Source organism: Vulpes vulpes, chromosome 2, assembly GCF_048418805.1.
Source record: "Vulpes vulpes isolate BD-2025 chromosome 2, VulVul3, whole genome shotgun sequence".
Lineage (NCBI taxonomy): Eukaryota > Metazoa > Chordata > Mammalia > Carnivora > Canidae > Vulpes > Vulpes vulpes.
In genome coordinates, this window is record NC_132781.1 from 126865243 (window position 1) to 126889177 (window position 23935).

A 23935-nucleotide genomic window follows, 5' to 3' on the forward strand; every position below is an offset into this window, starting at 1 on the left:
ATTCGTGAGAGAAAGAGAGAGAGGCAGAGACATAGGCAGAGGGAGTAGAAGCAGGCTCCATGCAGGAGCCCGATGCGGGACTCCATCCCAGAACTGCAGGATCATGCCCTGAGCCGAAGGCGGATGCTCAACCACTGAACCACTCAGGTGTCCTAAAATGAAATTAATTTTAATAATATTTTTGTTTAACTCCGTATATCCAAAATACATTTCAATAAAAATTATTGAGGGAAAAAAGTCTTCAAGAATGTGCCTTCTACTACTAACCAGTAAATTTTATATACCTCTGAGTACTTAGTGCAGTCTTCTGCTCTCCTCATCCTCAATCAAGGAAACTTTAGAAAACTTTTTTTTTTTCTAATAGACTTAATGAGTTATGCTAGGTAGCCGAGAGTTGTCTAGCTTAGAAAGCGTTCTTATCCTTATAGCATTAGGACGACACATTTGTTCATAGCAATATAAATAATCACTAAGAGATTAGATTCTGAAGGCTGACAGTGGTTTTGAATCCCATTTCTATTATTCACTAGCTCTGATCTTGACCAGTTTATTTAGTAATCTCTCTGTCTTAGATTTTTATCTTGGTAAAATTCAGATTTAGTATTAGTTACCTACCTTACACAATTGCTATAAAAATTAAGTGAAATAAAGCACCAGAAATAGAGTACATAATTAGCTGTCAGTAAATACCATTATTAACAACTGTCGTTGCCTTTATCATTTCTGCTCCTCTGTGGAAGCTTAATCATATGCAAAATCCCAGAGTCTTTGAATTTCATCCTATGAATCCCTAAAAATTTTTTTTTATCAGTGTTTTTCTGAACGTCAATCCTCAACTTTAGGAATTTAGTGTTTTCTTATTGTTGTACTATATATTCTTGTACCATTTGGAAGGTATGTAGTATTTACTGATGAGCTGAATTTTAAAATTCATCCATTCTGGAAGATGACCTAAAAATACATTTTCCTTTTATTTATTTTATTTATTTTTTATTTTTTTTTACATTTTCCTTTTAGAGTGTAGAATAAAAACCTATTCTCTTGGCTAAAGCCATTTCCAGCTTCGGCAGTTTCATGATACAATAATTTTATTTTATTTATTTATTCCTGAGGGACACAGAGAAAGAGAGAGAGAAAGACAGGCAGAGACACAGGCAGAGGGAGAAGCAGGCTCCATGCAGGGAGCCTGACGTGGGACTCGATCCCGGGACTCCAGGATCACGCCCCAGGCCGAAGCCAGGTGCTAAACCACTGAACCACCCAGGGATCCCCTCATGATAGAATTAGAAGGCAAAAAGAAGAAATGCATTTCAGGACATCATGAGGGAAATATTGGTAGCCAAGAGATAAGATTCATGTACCCTTATCTTTCCTGTTCTTTAACTCTTACTCCCTAATTTCCTAAGGATGAAAACCTGGAACTGATAATGCTTTGGAAGTGATCAATTGCCAAATCTTGTGTGGGAGAACCTATCCTAATTTACCACTGACTTTTTTAACCTCCAGCAGGTTACCTCATCTAGCTGATGGCTATTCAACTCACACCTCCTTCTAGACCTTCCTTCCTCCTTGCTCCTCATTTAAGCCAGAACCATGCTCTGTTCCAATTTCTTAAACTTTTAACAACTCCTAAATCTCCCTGCTTTGCCTTAAATTTTTAAAATGGGTTTTATATTTCCATATATTTAACATTTTGCTAGTATTTAATACTACAAATATATCATTCCTCTTGTGTAATATCCTATAGAAGTAAGAAATTCCAGGTGAACCTGTAAGGTATCCTTATTAAATATCTTTTGGGGAGCCTGGGTGGCTCAGTTGGTTGAACATCTGACTCTTAGTTTTTGCTCGGCTCATGGTCTCGGAGTTGTGGGATCGAGCCCCAAGTTGGGCTCTGCACTCACTGTGGAGTCTGCTTGAGATTCTCTCTCTGCCCCTTCCCCCACTCATATGCACATTTTCTCTCAGATAATTAAAACCTTTTATAAATATTTTTTATTTCATTATGTGAATCTCATTTTGCTTTATTGAACTTTCTTTATACTTCAGATTGCAATAGATATTAAATCTGCAAAGCGAGAACTAAAGAAAGCAAGAACTGTCCTACAAATGGATGAGCTCAAATGTCGCAAACGTGTTTTAAGAAGGTTGGGATTTGCTACTTCTTCTGATGTCATAGAGATGAAAGGACGAGTGGCTTGTGAGATAAGCAGGTAAAACCTGGTTCTAGAAAACTGATTTTAAAATGAGAGACTGTTTCTATATGAAGGCTATAAATCTTTCGGAAAAAAAGAGCTATCTTAAAAATACAAAGCTTGTAAAATACCTTACATAGTAAATAGAGTTTTTGATAATGAAATTGAGAAACTAGAAAAAGAGAATTTTAAAAAATCTCTTCCATTTCACTATTTAAGACCAATGCAGTTAGCATTTTGATATATTTCCCTTTTATTTTAATGCATTGTTTAGTTTTTACATATTTGTGATATTCGTTTATACAAGATTTTGTATTCTTAATTCTTTTTCAGTTATGAACATTTTCCCACTTTAAACTTACTCTGATAACCATTATCTTATATGTATAGGAGATGTTATTAAAAAGTCTTGGACTGGGGATCCCTGGGTGGCTCAGCGGTTTGGCGCCTGCCTTTGGCCCAGGGCGCGATCCTAGAGTCCTGGGATCAAGTCCCGCATTGGGCTCCCAGCATGGAGCCTGCTTCTCCCTCTGCCTGTGTCTCTGCCTCTCTTTCTCTATCATGAATTAAAAAAAAAAAAAGTCTTGGGCTAAGGGAATTACAGCATAGCATTTTATAGGCCATAGCACAAAACTTGAATATAAGATACTATTTTGGTGATCTTTTGACATACTGCAAATAACCTTAAAACTAAATTAATTAACCACAGCAGTCATTTCATTCTTGTGGTTTCTGTGGGTCAGAAATTCAGGAAGGGCCTATTGAATGGTTCTGGCTCAGGATCCCATGTGATTTCCATTAGCTTGAAGAGAATTCTTATTTTGTCCATAGTTATAACCATTATTCTCATTTAGTTCATTAAAGATGTTTTTTGCAGCAGTTTCTTGTGTTTTTACCATGGCCCTATATTGGATGGGTTGGAGAATTATAGGCCTTGTATATGGTTTTAGACATTTCTGGGGAAGACTTATTTGTATTATACTTGTTGATTGTTTAGTTTGGATGTTAAGAACTCACGTCTAACAGGGGCCAGAAGGAAACAGTGTGGTAACCAGAACAATTCTTGGCCACCAAAAGGGGGCAGCAACTACCCAGCCCCAATTATTACAGAATAATGCGATAATAGATTTTTCAATTTAGAAAAGCCAAAAATCCAGAATTTTAGGTGAAATCCCTTGGTTTTTTAATTGTTCACAAACTAATTCAGAATTATTTTTTTAGTCACTGTGTGAACCAGATGTATCATTTGTTCAAGTTAGATTTGGTGCTTTGGCTTCTAGTTTTAAACCTGCTTAAACCTGCTTAAACCTGCTTCCTACTTTGTAATTAAAGAGATGTAGGCATCATAAGGTTAATAATTTACCCAGGTCTAGATCTAAAGCTAGACCACAGCACTGGTTTACTAATTCAAATGCCAGAATTAATGTTACTGGAATTATTTCTTTGTAATATTACACGGTATTTAACAATCAATAAAGAAATCTTCTCTTAGGTATCTGTAGCTGGATTGAGTCTTGGGATAATAGTATTGATTTTATTCTAACATAAGACTTTAGAGAGATAGAACAGTATCACATATGCAAGTATGTTAATTTTCCCCAGTATTTGCTTCTCCATCTGATCTCTTTCTTTCTAAATTAAGACCCAGCCACTAACAGCAAAACTTTGGGAGTCATCCTAGACTCCTCTCCCTTCTCTCTCTCTTTCATCTTCCTGAGTGTTTCCTCTACCTCTGTGCTGTTTTAACTCTTCCCACTAGTATGCCTTCAGTATTTCTTGCCAGAGCACTGCAGAAGCTGTAGTTTTTGGATCTCCTGTCTTGAGTATAACCTATACTTTATACTTTCTCAGTATTCTTTCCACAGTACAGATCCTATCATTTCATTCTTTTGGTAAAAGTCTTTCATTTATTCCCTATTGCTTTTTTTTTTCCCCCTATTGCTTTTAGAATAAATTCCATAATTTAGTGTGTTGTTGGCCTTTCCTTTCTAGCCACATCCCACAGTTTCTTTAAACGCTTAGCCTGACCTTTTCCGCACTCCCACTGCAAATCCTAATTCCTACATATTTTTTCCTAGATCTTGTGAAACTTGCTGTGAAATTCTCCAGTCTTATTTTAAGCTCTTCAACTTGATATTTGCATAATTACCTGTATAACCTGTTAGATCACTCTCCTGTGATTATCTTTCTTTTTTTTTTTTAAGATTTATTTGTTTATTTATGATAGTCACAGAGAGAGAGAGAAAGAGAGAGAGAGAAGAGAGGCAGAGACACAGGCAGAGGGAGAAGCAGGCTTCATGCCGGGAGCCCAATGCGGGACTCGATTCCAGGACTCCAGGATCGCGCCTGGGCCAAAGGCAGGCGCTAAACCGCTGAGCCACCCAGGGATCCCTCGTGTGATTATCCTTCTTGTCTGCCTCGCACCTTACTGATGTTTATATAGTAATATGTAATTCCTTGAAGTAGTCTTGCCTTACTTGTATTGTCCTCTTTGCTTTACTTAACTCTCATTTTACCATCAGCCCAAGTTTAATTTTTTACTTTATTTTTGAGTAGCTAAAACTATAAAGATTGATAGGGGCACCTGGGTTGCTTGACAGTTGAGCATCTCCTTTTGGCTCAGGTCGTGATCCCCATTGGGCTCCCTGCAGGGAGCCTGCTTCTCCCTCTGCCTGTGTTTCTGCCTGTGTCTCTGCCTGCCTCATGAATAAATAAATAAAATCTTAAAAAAAAAAAGAAGATTGATGTTCATGACTTTTTTAGAAATAAAAAAATAAAGTTTGGGTTTTTTTGTTTTTGTTTTTTTTTTTTTTTAGTAGAGGTAACACCCTCACAATTACCAAATGGGTTTTTTTTTTTTTAAATGGGTTTTTTTAAATCCTTTTATAAACGTTGTGGAACCTTGATTATAGAAATCTAGAAACACTATATTTGTAGTCTTTTGTAGCTTCCATTGAACACAGTTGAGAATTCAGAATTTTTTGTTTTCCACCCATGATGGCAAAGAGAAAACAGGAGAGATATTTTGCAATTATTACACAAATCAGAAGACAATGTGATGATGATGAAATTAATCGTAAAAGCAAAATCTTAGATTGTAGGTAATTCTCAAACTCAAGAATCAGTGAGTGAATCATATATCTCTAAGGACAAAAGGAAAGTTTTAAGATTCTTTTTTTTTTTTTTTAATTTTTATTTATTTATTATAGTCACAGAGAGAGAGAGAGACAGAGGCAGAGACACAGGCAGAGGGAGAAGCAGGCTCCATGCACCGGGAGCCCGATGTGGGATTCGATCCCGGGTCTCCAGGATCGCGCCCCGGGCCAAAGGCAGGTGCCAAACCGCTGCGCCACCCAGGGATCCCTAGTTTTAAGATTCTTATTCTTTTACTTTCCTTTCTGTTCAACAGGCAGGAGTTATGTAATGTTTTGTGCTAAACACTTGGCCCATCCCATTTTATAAGGACTTATTATAGTAGTCTCATCTTTTATGATTTGTTTGCTAAATTGTCATTGGTATGGTTTATAAGCGGTCAAATACAATTGTAAATACAAGGAAATTGGTAAGAAAAAGATGGGGAGATTTTTAAAAATCTGTTGGGTAATACAAACCTGAATATGAAAATGTACAATTATAGAGCAAAAAGGATGGCCTTCCTCTTCATCAGGATTACAATTTGTGAAACTTTTTAAAGGTAGTAGGAATCAAAAAAAATGATAAGCTTACACTTTAAAAGAGATTAATTGACTGATTGATTGATTGATGATTTTATTTATTTATTCATGAGAGCCAGGCAGTGGGAGAAGCAGGCTCCATGCAGGGAGCCTGATGCGGGACTCGATTCCGGGACTCCAGGATCATGTCCTGAGCCGAAGGCAGACACTCAACTGCTGAGCCACCCAGGCATCCCTAAAAGAGATAAATTTAAAATCTACAGTCAGTAGTATGTTTTGATAGTGTTAAGTGCAGGAGAAAAACAGAAGTAATGATAAGCTAGTATCGGGGCATCTGGGTGACTCAGTGGTGGAGCATCTGGCTTTGGCTCAGGTCATGATCCCAGTGTTCTGAGATCAAGTCCCACATCAGGTTCCCCATAGGGAGCCTGCTTCTCTCTCTGCCTATGTCTCTGCCTCTCTGTGTGTCTCTCATGAATAAATAAATAAAAACTTTTTTAAAAATGATAAGCTAGTACCTATTGGAGATGTATTTGAAATTTGGAATTGAATTTACTTATATGGGTATAATCCAGATTCATGGATGACAGTTGATTACCAGCAATTAGTTGCATTTAAAGCCATTGGCCATTTGGTATATATGTTCTCAGCACTGGGAATGCAGTGTGTGTCTTTATTAAGATTTCTAATGAAATTGCTTTTCATTATCCCTTTGTTTTATAAATTATTTTTTATACAGCTTAAAAACAATTAAATTGATCCTTGAACCCAGAGAAAAAGTAGTGATGACTGTCTTTCCCAGTAAACTGATAGTTAAGAAATAGTAGCTCTTTATTTCAGTAAACATTTGCATTTTGGTGTTTGGTAGAATGGGATTTTTACATGAAATAACCATTTTACATTTATTATTGATACATTGGAAAGTATAAGGCTTGCCATTTTCTTAATCTTTGTTATTCCTCATTGATAACTTCTCATAGTCAAATAATAGATTTTATTTAAAAACTATACATTTCAAGGTACCTAGGTGTCTCAGTCCATTAAGTATCTGCCTTCTGCTCAGGTCATGATCCTAGAGTCCTAGGATTGAGTCCCTCATTGGGCTTCCCTGCTCGGCAGGAGTCTACTTCTCCTCTAACCCTCCCTCCTCTTATCCATTCTCTCTCTCAAATAAATAAAATCCTTTTTAAAAACTTTGTACATTTTAAGCATGTGTGTATACCTTTTGTATTTGTATATTATGACATTTGAAAATTGCTCTCTCTTTTTTTTGTGGTGGTCTAGTGCTGATGAACTCCTTCTAACTGAGATGATGTTTAATGGCCTTTTCAATGACCTGTCTGCAGAACAGGCAACGGCACTCCTGAGCTGCTTTGTGTTTCAAGAGAATGTGAGTTAATAGATTTCTAATGTACCTTATTAATTCACATATCCTGTAATTTAATTTTAATAATATGGATATTTTTAACAAAAATATTTCATATTTACATATTATGGATAATGTTAATTAGAAATCACTATCCTTAATACAAATATAGTAAGAATGTATTAAATAATTAAATACATATTATCAGAAAGGAGAATGAAATAAGATTTTTTTGGTGGATAGTCATCATTAACCATATTCCAAGCTTTAAATTTGTTCTGTTACTCAATGCATTGTTTGAAGACCTGGTCTGATCAGATAGTCCTAGAAAGAAAAGGATGAATGAATGAAAATAAAATTAGGCAAAAGACTGAAAATAAAAGGGGATAGTGAGGTTAAATTAGTATCACTCCTCCCAGTAATGGAGAACAACCATGAAGCAACTGATTCTCCAAGCAGCTGAAGTCTTACTTGGTCATAGGTGAGGTTTGAGGTAGAGGCTGTCGGATTCTCACTGCTGGTTTTGCAGTAATTTTTTTCATTAAAGTAGTCAATTCACTATCAGCAGCTCTTCAAAACATGAAGGGACGCCTGGGTGGCTCAGCGGTTGAGCATCTGTCTGCCTTTGGCTCAGGTCATGATCTCCAAGTCCTGAGATTGAGCCCCATATCAGGCTCCCAGCTCAGCAGGGAGTCTACTTCTCCCACTCCCCCTTCTTCTGCTCTATCTCAAATGAATAAATAAAAATCTTTTAAAAATATTTGTCAAATTCTCTTTGAAAAGCCCTAAGATTTGAAGATGATTTGGGGATTGGTGCTCTTCTGCCTGTGTCTTATAGCTAATTTCTTTTTTTTTTTTTTTATGTGGCACTATAAAATTTCTGAGAGCCCAAGTATGTTACTTCTTCAAAGGAGTGTGCTTAACCAAACCATAATTCTGAAATTTGTGGGCAAGATGTCACTATATGTGGTTAATTAAGATTTGTTCAGTGAAACCACACTGTGTTATATGTATCATCAATTCTTATGGTGGTGCCTTTCAACATCAAGATGGAAAATTATACTAAAAGTGACATGGAATTTTGTTGATACTTTTTAAAGAATGTTTTCTAGCCAGATGGAAAGGTTAAACATAGTAAGGTACTTGTTATAAATATGAAAAAGTCTGCTTAATATATTAACTTCTTTTTAGAAATGTGTTCTTCCTAAAACTGTGTCCTTGCATTTTTTATATCATTAAAAGTAATTTAAAGATGATGATCTTTAGAGTATAAATGTCAACTAACTACAAATATTTATTTAAAATCCATGTGTGCAATGCCCAGATCTGGGTACCAGAGATACAGCAGAAATTTTTTGCCTTCCTGATATTTATATGCTAGTAAATGAAGGTAAACAATAAAGAAATAAAGTACACACAGATTTTTGTCAAATGGCGAAGAAGGTTTTGGAGGAAAGTGAATCAGAAGGAGACAGATTGAAATCATTGGGATAGGGTTACTATTTTAAATAAAGTGATTAGTAAAGGCCTCATCAAGAGAGTGAAATTTGAATTGAGACTTAACAGAGAGATGAGGAACAAACTGTAAACACTCCTGGTGGCAAAGGATTGGTGAAATCACACTTAGCTTGCTTATGTCAGGACCAGTGGCTTCTGTTTACATTGACGAGCCTAGGGAAGTGGTCAGTAACCGTTAACTGTGAATGGACACAAAATCTAAGATGTTAAATAGTCTTGAGTTCACAAACTGAGAAATTGAGTTCATTGTGTCCATTTTGTTTTGTTTTTTTTCATCATGCATCATGGTTTTTTGTTTTGTTTTTGGGGGACAGGAATAATACAGAACCTAAGTCATTATTTTATTACATAATATACATATAATAGGTAAAACAAAACCAGTCCTGTCTAAATACTGATGCTTAAAATAAAGACATAACAGTTGCAACTAACCTATAATATCTTTTTTAGAAGTTTCACCTATAATTTAAATCCTGTCTCACACATGCATACATTCTTGTAATAATTTTATTTTTGTGTAAGGCTACTTTTGTCAGACTTTGTTCACAAATACTGTCTTTAGTCACAATAGAATGGGTTTTGAGGATCTGACCTTTTATTTCTTTTTGACAGAGTAAGAGACCAACACATAAAATTCAAGCCACTTATCTAAGTTTATTTGCCCAGTTAGTATAGTAGTACCTGAAACTCCTATTATTCTGAGAACTGACAAATCTTTTACTAGTGGGAAGGTGATATTAAGAACACTAACTCAGGTTAAACTTTTAAGACGTAGAAATATCTGGGTAAAATAAAAATTGATGGTACTACTTTTAATGTTCTTATGCCAAATTTTTAGTTTCCACAGAGTGAGAGAGTTGCCTAGGAGCCAAAATCATTTCAAAGTCAAACTGTAATAAAATAGTTTATAATAATTTTGATGTAACTAAACTACTATGGATGTTTATAATATTTGTTCTCCCTACAGTCCATATGTGGCCACAGAAAATAACTGGTAAATTGTAAATTTAGCTATGTAATATTTTCCCCTGAAATGTAATAATATAATTTAGGATAAAAGGAGTGGTAATTTCATTTATATCAATTAAGGTCATTAAAAACTGTAAATGCTAATAACTAAGGTCTTATAATTTGACAGTGATGGATATCATGAAAGCTTTGTTTTCTTTGTTGCAGCAGAAAGTATATACTGCATTTAAAACTTAGGTTTTTATATCCTTTTCTTTCATAGTCTAGTGAGATGCCCAAATTAACAGAGCAGTTAGCAGGACCACTTCGTCAAATGCAGGTAGGAATATTTTGAAATGCATATTTTATGAATAGTGTATGTAAAATGAACATTTTTAACAGTCTTATCCTAGTGTTTATTATTCCACAGAGACCACTTCCTTCAAGATTAAATGTTACTTGATGTTAGTCTTGTCATTTATTAATTTTTTTTAGTCTTGTCATTTATTCTATGTTGGTAACATCATTTGTGCTTTTTTTACTTTAATAATTAAACATTCTCCCCCACCAGTGTGATAAATTGTATTGAGTTATTGAGTACAGAGTTAACACCTACATAATGTCAATAGGCAATATCAACAACTCAGTGCCTGCATTGTTTTCTTTGGTATTAAGAATGGCGTGTTGATGAACTAGGATTAGTTAGCTTAATTCTTTGTATGTTTTTTCCATTCTTGTTTACAATAAGGTTTTAAAATGTTTTATTCTAAGAAATTAATTATTCCTGGGTCCTCAAAGCCCCAGTAGTTTATAATAATGAATTTGTGTTTTATGATTTTCTTAAGACGAACTGATTTTATCTGTTTTCAACATTAGACAGAACGACAGGAAAAGATGAACTATATGACACTGCAAGAGAAGAAAAGTGAATCATAAAAAGAGCCTTTTCAGTGGAACATTTAATATTCCTTATTACTAAGAAATTTAAACTTTCAGAACCGGGGGACTTTACAAAGGACTAGGTGGTTTTGACCTTTTATATTACCAAGGAGAAAAGAGTGAATCTGAATATATCATTGTGAGGGAAAAAATAAGATTTCTATTTCTTAAAGCATTATTGGGGAAAAATATTATTTTGCCATAGGATTTGTGGTTTTCTAAATCTGTTTTGTTACTGACATCTTTGGGGTTTTTTGGTTGTTGTTAATGAAATACTTAGAGATTAGTTAAATGCTACTCTTGACTGATTTTAATGAAGAGTTTCTATTTTTTTATGTAGAAAACGTTTAACTGGATGAAAATCATGCTTTTGATAAATTTTTCTTAATTACTTCATTGTAATTGGGGAAACATTACAGTTGGGGAAACAACTACAGTGGAAGGGCCACTGTCACGACTTAGAAGCACAGGATATCCAAGCTGTGGACATTTAGGAAGAAAAAGGGACCTTGTGGAATTTTGGCTCTGGGAACCTAAAGAAAACAAGTACATGGGAGATTATAAATAAGAAGTAAGAAATGTAAAGTAATCTTCTGTTTTCAAAGGAATGTGCTAAAAGAATTGCAAAAGTTTCAGCAGAAGCCAAACTGGAAATTGATGAGGAAACTTACCTAAACTCATTCAAACCTCACTTAATGGATGTAGTATATACCTGGGCAACAGGCGCTACATTTGCCCATATCTGCAAAATGACAGATGTCTTCGAAGGTATGTTTAAATTTTCTCTCTCTCTCTCTCTCTCTCTATATATATATATATATACGTTCCTTTTTGATACAAAAATATACTTAGTTAGGATGGCATTGTTTTAACTAAACAAGAATAATACATTATTTGTAGTTTTTGGTAATAAATTGGAATGGTAATGTCATCACAGATGATCCTAGTAAGTTAAGTTTGTGTCAGTTTTTTTAATCTCTTGGCAGTTCTCTAAAGGCTTACTATATTAATTCCACTAAAAGACAGCAGAGCTGAAAATGCTGTCCATCACTGCATTTCTAATAACAGACTTGGCTTCAGTGAGATTACTTAAGCATGAATCAATTAATGAGCAGAATTTTAAAAGACTGAAGAATAATTGTTACTCAACTGAAGAGAAATTTTAAATGAAAAAAGGCAGAGGGAATATAAAAGAAATAATCATTATAAAAATAAAAAAAACCCACAATATCTAAAGAAGACCATTTTAAAAATGTTTTATTTATTTCAAAATGATTGGCTTATATAGAAATTTATAATGGTGAATGATATTTACCAAATTGGATATTTACATTGAACTCTTTAAAATTTTTTTTTTAATTTTTTTTTTTTTTATTATTTATTTATGATAGTCACAGAGAGAGAGAGAGAGAGAGAGAGAGAGGCAGAGACACAGGCAGAGGTAGAAGCAGGCTCCATGCACCGGGAGCCCGACGTGGGATTCGATCCCGGGTCTCCAGGATCGCGCCCTGGGCCAAAGGCAGGCGCCAAACCACTGCGCCACCCGGGGATCCCTGAACTCTTTAAAAATTAAATGAGTTTGGATTTCATAGAGATTATTTTAAGAATATTTAAAATGCTATTATTTGTAGCTGTATTTTAAGAAAAATTCTATTTTTGACACATCAATATTATATGCTTTTCAACTGATAGTATTAAAGACTAAGAGATTACTGAATTTATGAATCATGGGTTTTTATGATGCATAGGTCAAACATATCTGCAATAGAATATTAAAATTTTCAACTATGACATTGAACTTCATGGGATTTAAGGTTTATTAAGTGACTACTGTGTGCCAGGCACTGTGCAATAAGCACTTTATATAATTTAGATGTAATCACCAAAATGGCAGCTTAGGGTAGATACTATTTCTTTTTTTTCTTTTTTTCTTTTTTTTTAAGATTTTATTTATTTATTCATGAGAGACACACAGAGAGAGGCAGAGACACAGGCAGAGGGAGAAGCAGGCCCCGGGCAGGGAGCCCGACGTGGGACTCGATCCCGGATCTCCAGGATCATGACCTGGGCCGAAGGCAGCGCTAAACCGCTGAGCCACCTGGGCTGCCCATAGATACTATTTCTACTTTGCACAAGGAAGCTGAGTTTTTAAAAAGTAAATAATTTTCCCAAGGTGATGGAGGTGTGGAATATGATGGCACTATGATTTGAGCCCCGGCCTCTGTGATTACAAGTCACATAATAGTTGATAACTTTAAGCACCATATAATGCTTTATCCTTTAATTTTGGATCACTTAGAGACTTCTCAAATGCTAACCTATATTGTACCATCTCCATCCACTGACAGTTCATGCTGGTAGGAGTGGCAAGATGGTCTGTAATAGTTCATGGTGAAGAGCAATAGCTGAGGATATGAGAAGAGGGAAGCACGACATTTGGCTCACTTGTATTCACTGTCTTTGCCTGTAGGAACTTAGGTACATTATAACAGCTTGTGTGTTGTGAAGGTGCAAAGGCAGTCATACATACAGCACCCCTAGTCTTCAGTCTGGGATCTTTTTGGAACATAAGGATGAAACTAATGACTGTTCTTGCCTAAATAATTCTAAGACTTGTCAATAGCTCATATTTATAGAATATCTGCTTCTTTGAGAAGTCAGACACAATGACATAATAATGGTTCATAGTGGAGAATAGTTTGAAGAAAAATCAAGACGCAACAGACCTGCATATTTAGGGAGGCCTACAAAATTATCTTTGTGGACTGTTTATTCTGTTCTTTGTACTTAAATGGAAGAGTTTTCACAGTATGGAGAAAGAGATCTGAAACTGCTAATATTGAAGAGAGTTTGTAGTTATCCAGAACATACTGGCATTCCTGAAATCGATTTCCCCCCTTTCAGTTCCTTGGGGCTATTTCTATATCACATTTTGCGTGAGGAGTCAAAGTTGGAAAATCTGAGGAATTCAGTTTGTAACTATAATTTGAAGTTGAGGATACCATCAGTGTAATCTTCCATGGTTTTCTGGTCTGGGTGCCATTATATTAGCTACACTTTTTCTAAAATTGAGATGGACTATATATTAACTCTTAAAAACATAAACAGCAAAAAAATAACTAAGAACCTTGATTTATATAGGAGAGAGTGTTTCCTTTTTCCATCATACTATGTGCCTTTCCCTTTTTTTACCATGCTATTATTGAGTTCTTCTATTTCAGAATAGCCATTCTCTCCTCATCTTGTTGCTGTACATGCTTTATATAATTGGAAAAATACTGTAATCAAAGGTCTAGCCCATAGTACATTGTGTCTTTACTTTTATGGGCAGAAAATGATTGCATTGGAACTTTAAAATGCCCTTCACTCAAACCATATTTGTTTCCAGTTAGATTATAAATTTTCTTTTTGTGAAAATAAGTGATCATTTCATGTCATGAGCTCCAGAAGTAGTTTTAAGTATTGTTCAAACATTAACTGGCACAGTATGTTTGAGGGGATGCCTACTGCAAGAGAGGAGCTAATATTGTGATTCAGTTGAAGAATTTTGAAGACTTCATACAAGTAATTATCTCCTCTGTTATCACCCTGGAAAAAATGATAAAAATGTGGCTGCTGCTTATTTCTGTCAAACTAAGTTGGAAGAACAATTTAAAACAGTACTTGTAGAGGTTCAAACCTATGGTTTCAGTCTAAATCATAGAGTAGAGCCACTGTAAGCTTTCAGGGGCCATTAAATTTTATTTCTATCTCTATAGAAACAATATTGTACTCTTGACTACACATGAAGGACTTGCTTTTCACTTACTTTGTCACAGGAGCTCTCCTAATGACATGTGCTATCACTTGAAACTTTACCATGTAGTGCATTCCCATATGGTGCTTCGAGTAAATGGTCTTCTCAAACACCTTTCAGCTGGCATAGTTTTACCCTTCCCTTAGCCTCGTAAGGGATTTTCCAGTGGATTTGTTCTTAGAAATACTTTTGCTAATAATAATAGAGTAACCATTTATTAACATGTATCATTTCTCTTTCACTTTTGGCAACATTTTAGTACTAAATTATGTAGAAATTAGTACTTGATACTTACGCATTTGATGAATAATACTGAGACCCTAGTGGGGATCAGGGACTAGGTGCATCATGAACAGCAGTCTCTGCCCTCCAGAAAGGGTTTAGCCTGAGCTGGAATCAAGTGGTAAATAGTTGCAGGAAAATACATTTGTGATCCTGACCTCAGGTCAGACTCATTAAAAACACCTAGATGTTAAAGTTTAACTTTATTAAGTGAGATTTGAGACATGAACTATGGAGGACCACTTTGTAGAATGCCAGAAAGCTGGAGGTAGAAACACTGTTCAGAGAAAGGTGTTGCTTTCCATCCTCAATGAAAATTATACTGTCCCGTTCAAGCACCAGATGAATCTGATGATTGCATGTGTGCCCAAATGTCCATCTGTGGGTGAATAAATTGTGGTGTGTCAGTGTAATGTAGTATTTAGCTATAGGAGGAATGAAATACTGATTAATGCTAAAATGTAGATGAACTTTGGACACACAGGTTCTGAGTTAAAATAAAGGCAGACCCAGAGGCAACCTTATTGTAGGATTCCACTTACAGGAAATGTCTGGGATAGACAAACCCATAAAGACGAAGTAAATTAAGTAGTTGTCATGGGCCAGGGGCTAGTGTAGGAAGCAAAATTGAATTCTGACTAATCACTACCTTTTGTGTGTGTGTGTGTGTGTGACAAAATACACATAATTATATAATTCACCATTTTATTTTTATTTTTTAAAGATTTTATTCATTTATTCATGAGAGACACAGAGAGAGAGAGAGGCAGAGACACAGGCAGAGGGAGAAGCAGACTCCATACAGGGAGCCCGATGCGGGACTCGATCCCGGGTCTCCAGGATCAGGCCCTGGGCTGAAGGTGGCGCTAAACCTGCCACCCAGGCTGCCCTAATTCACCATTTTAAATGTGCAATTCAGTGTCATTGATCTTTTTTAACCTCAGATTTACATCACCATTCTGGAAAAATTCACATTGAGATATAATTCACAGACCATAAAATCCACCCTTTTTAATTAGGTGTACTATTCAGTGGTTTTTAGTGTATTCAGAGTTGTACAACAATAATCACTATTTAATTTTATAATATTCTTATCACCCACAAAGAAGTCACTCCTAACTGCTAATACAGTCCCTCATTTAGTAAATGGCACAGCTGAACTGTAATCCCTGGTCTTTCTACTTTAAGAGACAGTGGACATGGCATGTCAGGCGTCTACTGTAGCTCTGCCCCCTGCTTTGTAGGTGATCACTTGTGCATCATTGGAAAGGGGAGAAACCATTAGGCCTGTCTTCTTTATCTAGAAACTCATGTACCTTATGCTTTCCATTCCAGAGGATGGCCCCTTCCCCCATTGCTCTGAATCTCAGAGCCTTGCTCCACTCTTTTCTGCACCCTCTTCAGTATTGCCATATTAGGATATAAATATGCTTATAGTTTTCATACACACCTTTTTCAGCTACCAACGTAATGTAGTGGTTAAGAGCAATAGGTATTTTGTTGTCCTCATCCTAAGGAATAAGAATTCCTTTTATAGCCAGGCTCAGAAAGAGTAATTGAGAATAGACCCTCTTTAGTTCTTACCCCCCATTTCCATCTTGATTCACAGTAGTTTGCTGAAATTACTATAAGACACCAGTGACTTTCTGATTGCCAAATTCACAAAACAGACTCCTTTATTTGATTGCATCCTACTTGCCAATTTTTACTGCCTATTACCTCTAGAAACTCATTAATGTAAATTCTTTGGCACTGCCTGGCAATGAAGATTTTTACAAAAATGAAGAGCTTTAGAGTAAGGCTCAGAAAGAGTAATTGAGAATAGACCCTCTTTAGTTCTTACCCCCCATTTCCATCTTGATTCACAGTAGTTTGCTGAAATTACTATAAAGACACCAGTGACTTTCTGATTGCCAAATTCACAAAACAGACTCCTTTATTTGACTGCATCCTACTTGCCAATTTTTACTGCCTATTACCTCTAGAAACTCATTAATGTAAATTCTTTGGCACTGCCTGGCAATGAAGATTTTTACAGAAATGAAGAGCTTTAGAGTAAGGCCTAAAAATCTTATAAAATATTGGAAGACCAAAAAAAAAAAAAGTATATTAGAGGACCTGGGTACCTCCGTCAGTTAAGCAGCTGACTCATGGTTTTGGCTCAGGTAATGATTTTGGGGGCCTGGCATCAAGCCCTGTGTCGGGTTCTGTGCTCCTCGGGAAGTCTGCTTGAGGATTCTCTCCCTTTTCTTCTCCTTTGCCCTTCCCTCCACTTGCACATACATGCATTCTCGCTCTCTCAAATAATCTTTTTTAAAAACAAAAGATTTAGAATTTTCTGATTTTTAATGTATAAACTAAATCTAATTATAAGTTGAACTATATAGGGGCACCTGGGTGGCTCAGTGGTTGTGTCTGCCTTTGGCTCAGGTCGTGATCTGGGGGTCCTGAGATAGAGTCCTACATTGAACTCCCTGCACGGAGCCTGCTTCCTCCTCTGCCCATGTCTCTGCCTCTCTCTCTTTGTGTCTTTCACGAATAAATAAAATGTTAAAATATATAAAGGAATACACATTTATTAAAGAAAATTTCCTAGAAATTATATTTATTTCTGCAAGGTACTATAATACAGTTTTTATGCTTGGGCTCTAGAATCTTTGGTCTGGATTCAAATCCTGATTTCCATCCTTTACTCCTCACTCTGACCATGGTCAAGTTATGTATGCAACTTCCTTTTCTTCTTTTCCCTCTTTGTAAAATGAGGATAATGACAGTACATGTCAAATTGTAGATGTCAAATGAGAAGTTTTACATGAAATATATATTACAGACCTACCACAAAACAAGCACTCAGAAAATGTTGAACATCATCCTTCTTTCCTAAAACACATGCAGCCTCATTGCTTTCCTTGATGCCTAAGTGTCATTATGAACATCAGTAACTTTACTCTCCTGTAATACAATAAAGTCCTCAGGGTTATTATAAGATGTGTATGTATGTGATTGTTCGGATTTTACAGAATTTATGTCCCTGTTCTGGTTGCCATTTCACTATTACTCTATCTAGTAAAGACCCTTGCTAAGGTCCTAAATAATTTTGACAGAGTTGTGTTGTGGAAATAGGCTGTACTTGAGGGCTGGAGTTTTCTCCCAGAACTCTATGAACCTTTTAATGAGAGGACAACCAAAAAAAAAAGAAAAAAAAAAACCTATGGACTTTGAATATTTTGGCTAAAGGGCTATATCATGACTTTGTAGTCCTTCAGTTTTGCTTGGGAACAAAATTTGTACATTTATCTCAAGTGACATGAAATGAGGGCAGGCAGACTGTTTAAATAGTATTTATTATTATTGTGTTTCTTAGAAATGAGAATGGATGGAGTAAGGGCCTAGATCCCAAAGCTAATACCTCAGTGGCAGAATGTGGGCTAGAACCTGGGTCTCCCCTCTAGTCTTTTTTTCCTCTAATTCCTGGTGCCCCCAGCCTACTCTTGTGAACCCAATCGAAAGTAGGTGAACATTCTATCTGTAGGAGATGGAAGGGTATTGTCCTTGTTTGTCTTTTAAGGTAACCTGTGTGTTGGTGATCTTCAGTACCAGTGTCCTCTCACAAACCTCCCCTAACATGAAATAGCACCGTCGTGTTCTCATTGCTCTGGCCCATAGGTGGGTTCTGCAGCCAGGAATGTTGTCTTTTGGGGTGTGGGCCCTTGTGCGGTATTATCTTTGGCTTTTGAATAGTCGCACCAGGAGAGAAGGTGCTCTGCGTGAGCACTTGCTGCTGGATTATGCTGATTCTGTTGGGCAAATGGCTTTTATTTTTTCCTTTATCAAAGCTCAAGTTACATTCTCCTGAGTTAACTCTCCCCACTGTTAGTAAAAGATAACTTGAGGGGCACACATTATAATAAATCCAGGACTCTCTACCATTAGGCATGGAAAATTCAACTTCTTGCCTTTGTATTCTTCATAGTGCCTTTCAGGCAGCCAGTCAAGTCAGCTGCCTCATTTACTGCATGGGAAGTCCCTCAGAGTACTACTAGCTAATCATCCCATGTTCTCCTAGGTTTGCCTCTTAACAAAAGTTCTACTGTCCTGGTTATCTCCATTTTATAAATGATTTGTTTCCTTTTCTTTATAGGCAGCATAATTCGTTGTATGAGGCGCCTAGAAGAACTGCTTCGACAGATGTGTCAAGCAGCAAAAGCCATTGGAAACACTGAGCTGGAAAACAAATTTGCAGAAGGTCAGTATCCTGTATGTAAGCTCTGTTCCTGTTAATTAAGGCAGATCTTTTGAGCCTTGAGTTCTTGGCCATTATGTAGGAAGAGATTTTTCAGATCCTCTTCCTTAGAATGCCATGGAGGGCCACCTAGTAGTATTTAAACAGAATTTCTGAGTGTCTCTGGGAAAAAGTTTTGAGATTTTATACATAAGCATTTGTAAACATTTATTGTGCACTATTTGCAGGCATGGTTTTAAGCACCAGCAGATAACAGCAGTGAACAAAAAAACCCACAAATCCCTGCCTTTGTGGAGCTTAGCGTGGGGAGACATACAATAAACAAGTCAACAATTAAAATACTTCAGGTGGTAATAAGTCTACAAGAAAAGAAAGAACAAGACAATAGGAATTGAGGGATAGACCTAGGGCCTCCACTCAGAAGATGGTATTAAGGCCCCTCATATATGCCTGAGAAGCATAAGCAACAGCAAGAGGCCAGTGTGGCTAGAGCCGAGTGAACAGTGAGTAGAGTAGTAGGAAGGAAAAAAGAGATGATCCTGTTAGCCCGCAGCCCCGGCTTCTTCCTGAAGTGATTGGAGGTTTTGACCACAGGAGTGATGTGCTCTGGTTTGGGTGTCATAAGGCAATTCTTGCTGTTGCATTGTAGAGAAGCCTGTAGATAGCAAGGTAGAAGTGGGAAGACCAGGAAAAAAAAAAAAAAAAAAAACAGGATAGCCAGTCCAAGGTGGTAGCAATGGAAGTGGGCAGGAGGCAGGAGGGAGTATATAACAAACATGCTTACAGTTTGTTCTGTCTCAATATCTGCTGTTGTAACTCACAGCCCTTTTTCTTGTCAAAGAACAGCAGCCACCTTTTGGCTCTGAGTGAGTTGCTCTTATAGTCACAACCCCTACCTAATGGTTTCTGCTGGTTAAGTGTCCTAAGAAGAGGTGTGCAAAAAAGTTTAGGTTTGTCCTGCCTCAGTTCAGAAAGAGTTTTACATAGTAAATGAAAATACAGGGTCTCCTATGTACGCTGAAAATTCATACTTTTGGGTCAACTGAATGACTACTTTTGACGGTTTAGTCCTTTCCTCAGGAGTGTGTGCATAGCCTTAGACACCGGCACGCCCCCTGCACACACACACACACACACAGACACAGGCTACTTCAGGGTCTAGAGTCACAAGAGCAGGAGTCTGGTTTCTAAGTTTCCCTGCTCTCAGAGGTGGCTGTGACGTCCTGTGTTTTAGACCAGTAGTGTTTGGTATCATCAGGATTGTTGTATTAAAACCTGACCGGAGGGTAATTGCGGTCTTTGTGGTCTTGGAAGTTTAAACCATATTTTCTTTTCTCTTAGGAATCACCAAAATCAAGAGAGATATTGTGTTTGCTGCCAGCCTCTACTTATAAAAAGTCAGATAAACGAATGTGGGATTTTAAATTTTATACCACCTGATCACAGTTGACTAGAAATGCTTTTACAGAAGTGTTGATTTGGTTCTCCCATCTCAAGGCAGTTGTACTCAACCATTTCAGTATGTATTATATTTAAATCAGGCATCATACTAAGAAAGCGCATTATTACATACACATTTGTACATAAGCATTACATTTTTTTAATAAAAAACGTACAGGTGGGCATTGTTTTAGTGAAAGGCTTGAAATTTTTTTTAATGAACTTTGAGCTATTAGATAACCATTGTTAAATGTGACTATATACACACAGGTAAAGTGGGCATCCAAGAGGTATAGCAGCAGCGGTCCCTTAAAGGCTTGTACACCAAGAAGAAAACTCATCCTCTTGGCCTTCTGGTTGCAATCATTTTCCTTTAGAAAGCGGGCCAGCTTTATCTGGGCACTCTGCTACCTTCAGGGTTGGTGATTGTTCCTAAAGTGATTCCCCGTCGTTGGTGTTTCATGCAGAGTTGTATGAGAGTCCTCCTCTTTCCTTTCTTTAAAAGGAGAATTTCTCTCCTTGAAGAAATCAGATACATACACCACCTATAGAGAACAAGTTATACTTAGAACGGGACAGAAATATTTAATGATGTAATTTAATTTTAAGAACCATATACAAGCAGTTTGCGAAAATAAATACAAACATTACAGGGTACAGAGAAAGGGTTCAAAAAAATAAGTGACTAAAAGGAAGTTTTGTTAAAACAGATTTTCTAAATTGAGAGTTGCTTATTAGGTCTTAAGTAAAACAGGTTTAACTGTATTAAACTCAAGTTATTCTGCAATTCATACCCAAAACAAAACACTACACAGCCATAGCCTTTTACAAAAAAACATACAGTAGTAAGAGTTTTATAACTTTTGGAAAAAGCAACATGTTTTTTTTTTTCTTATCTGCTGTCTATCCTACATGACTTAAAACCATTGGGGTGATTACCCAGTAAAAATTACTGAGCCACATTATCTGCCTTTGGATAGTTTTTTCACTGGGACATGTTTTCTACTCAATCATCCCAATGTTTAATCAGTATCAAGATGTAGGCTGCCGCCCTGTATACTTACAACTAATATGGCAGCCAGGGCTCCTTGAATGAGTCCAGTCAGTACATCACTCCAGTGGTGTTTGTAGTCGGAAACTCGGGAGAGGCCAACGTAGATGGATACAGCAACAAGACCAAATTGCAGTGTGGGGCGTAAGAGCCTTGCCCAGTCTCCCTTCATCCTGGCTTGAAGGTAAAGCTAATAGAGAAGACAGGAATAAAGACAAGAGTTTAACCTACCAACTAGAAACTATATATATTTTTTAATTATCACCATCCCCCTAAAGGATTGGTGTTATACATGAGTAACTCATTATATATTAATAATCATTACTATTAATAACCATTAAATAATCAGGGTATAAATTATATACAGAATACGGTGTTAGGCAAGCATTCTTATGCTCATTAACACCTGAAAGTTAATCCTTTTAAATAAGCAAAACAAAAAGAGATTGCCCCAGAAACTTGTCTTTAGAATAGTTTATTACTGGACCTATCTAGCTAGACTGCTTTTCAAATTGTTAACAAGGCAAGGGGTTTCCTTACTTATAACTTTCTAGGATTTCAAAGGCAGCTCTTCCTCTTGGGATTTGTGTTATAATTCTGATTCAAAGCCCGTTGTTATCCTTAGTTCCAAGTCTTGGGAAAAAGTGCTCGCATTCTGAGCACAAGGGTGTCCTTACCCTGGGCCAAGCTACTGTGTTTTCATCCAGTCTAACTAGGGACTAAGTTTGTTTAATTCATTCTAACAATTTACTTGAGAGTTCCACTATCCTCAAGTTACTTTAAAGGGCAGCAGCGGGGCGCCTGGGTGGCACAGTCAGGCATCTGCCTTTGGCTCAGGTCATGATCACCAGAGTCCTGGGATAGAGCTGCTGAGCAGGGAGCCCACTTCTCTCTCTCTCTCTCTCTCCTCTCTGCCACTCCCCTGCTTGTGCTCTCTAATAATTTTTTTTAAGGAGGCGGGCAGCAGAGACTAAATCTGTATTTTAAGTAAATATAGCAAGCTGCCTAAATAAGTAATACAAGTTCTAGCTTTGTCCTGACAATGGATTAGTCTTTGCTTAGCACCTGTGCCCTTTAAGTTCCATGACTTTTCTCTACACTCCTCAGACTTGAGAATTTCCCCTTTTCTTTCTCAGCCTGCCTTTGACTTGGGTGCATCCTAAAGATTGTGATGTAGAAGGATGCTATGTCCTTAGCAGAAAGAGGTGCAGTTCTCCCTAAGGTGCATTCATGTAAGTATAATTCATAGCTATATATTTTTATAGTCTGAAGAACCTATGCCTTTAACAGTTATATGAAAATCAGCTAAATAATCAGAGTAGGGACAGCTGATTTCACCCTGAAGGAGTACTAAGAATCCCCTCATTAGTCATACAGCTAACCTTGGATAGTTAGTTTTCCTATCACTGCGTTTTTAGTGAATCTGGTCTCTTTTTTTAAAAAAGTATTTTGCCTTATTTGTATCTAATATGCTTTTAAAAATATTCTTAAAGTTCTGTTTGATAATTTGTGATTCCTAAACTAGAACTCAGAAAACAATTTGTGTGGCCGTGCCCACAAACACTGCCTACTTGACATTGATACACAAATCCATTCCCAGTTCTTTGCGCACTGCTGTGAGCAAGCATTCAATTCTTAGCAGCTGGCAAAAACTCAGAGATTGTCTAATTTTATTGAGTATTTTACAGTATAAACATCTAATTGTAACAGAGCATACCAGTTCAACTGAACTGCACAGATTAGCTGGTTAAAGTACTCCTGGCTCTGCAGAGCGCCCCCTTTCTTTTTTGGTATGTGTCTCTAGACTCTGGAGTTGGGAGATAGTTGGTTCTGGTTGAAGCGAAGTGTGTATCTGCCAGCGGCAGCCAATTAGGTAACACAATGATGCCAGTTAGATTCTCCTCACTAGTTCTATCTTAACTGGAAATGTTTTATTGGTTTTAAGGAAAACAGTATCTTGGACTGGGGCGGAAGCCAAGTTTTGAATGTGACTCTCCAAAGGTTCAGCTGTCCCTACTCTGATTATTTAGCTGATTTTCATATAACTGTTAAAGGCATAGGTTCTTCAGACTATAAAAATATATAGCTATGAATTATACTTAGGAATGCACCTTAGGGAGAACTGCACCTCTCTCTGCTAAGGACATAGCAAGAAAAAACAGTTAACTCTAAAATGGACTTATGCTTAGTCTTTTTTTGTGCTTCCAACCTAAAGGAGACTCAGACAGGACTCTGAAGGTCCTTCCTCACTTAGGATTCTAAAATCCTTCTGATAACGTTTTCCTTCCAAAGACCCTGACTTTAATTCTAGGGAGTTTGCCCCCAAATTCCTCAACATCCCTAATTCTTTTGAATTAGCATTCACTTATGGATTAGTAGTAGTCAAGCCTCAGTGTACTTTAGGTGGAATGTTTACCCCTCTAAGTAGCTAGTTTCTCCTTACACATGTATCCAAGTATCCATGTTACCCCCATCTCAGAGAG

The 23935-nt window shown here is 36.8% G+C and overlaps 2 protein-coding genes across 7 annotated transcripts in view; one reads left to right on the forward strand and one right to left on the reverse strand.

The window, feature by feature from the left end:
* Positions 1 to 20586, forward strand: part of MTREX (Mtr4 exosome RNA helicase) — a 107172-nt gene extending 86586 nt beyond the window's left edge. Inside the window, exons 22-27 of the mRNA XM_026018748.2 lie at positions 2050 to 2213; positions 7154 to 7259; positions 9985 to 10041; positions 11246 to 11408; positions 18860 to 18964; positions 20303 to 20586. Coding sequence (XP_025874533.1) covers positions 2050 to 2213; positions 7154 to 7259; positions 9985 to 10041; positions 11246 to 11408; positions 18860 to 18964; positions 20303 to 20355 — 648 coding nt within the window. The 3' untranslated portion in view covers positions 20356 to 20586. The remainder of the gene's footprint in view (positions 1 to 2049; positions 2214 to 7153; positions 7260 to 9984; positions 10042 to 11245; positions 11409 to 18859; positions 18965 to 20302) is intronic.
* The window catches only part of PLPP1 (phospholipid phosphatase 1), a 94115-nt gene continuing 89322 nt past the window's right edge, over positions 19143 to 23935 (reverse strand). For all 6 annotated transcript variants that reach the window (XM_072749937.1, XM_072749936.1, XM_026018760.2 and 3 more), the window contains 2 exons: positions 21466 to 21642; positions 19143 to 20946 (listed from right to left, as the gene is read on the reverse strand). In XM_072749937.1, coding sequence (XP_072606038.1) covers positions 20815 to 20946; positions 21466 to 21642 — 309 coding nt within the window. In that variant the 3' untranslated portion in view covers positions 19143 to 20814. The remainder of the gene's footprint in view (positions 20947 to 21465; positions 21643 to 23935) is intronic.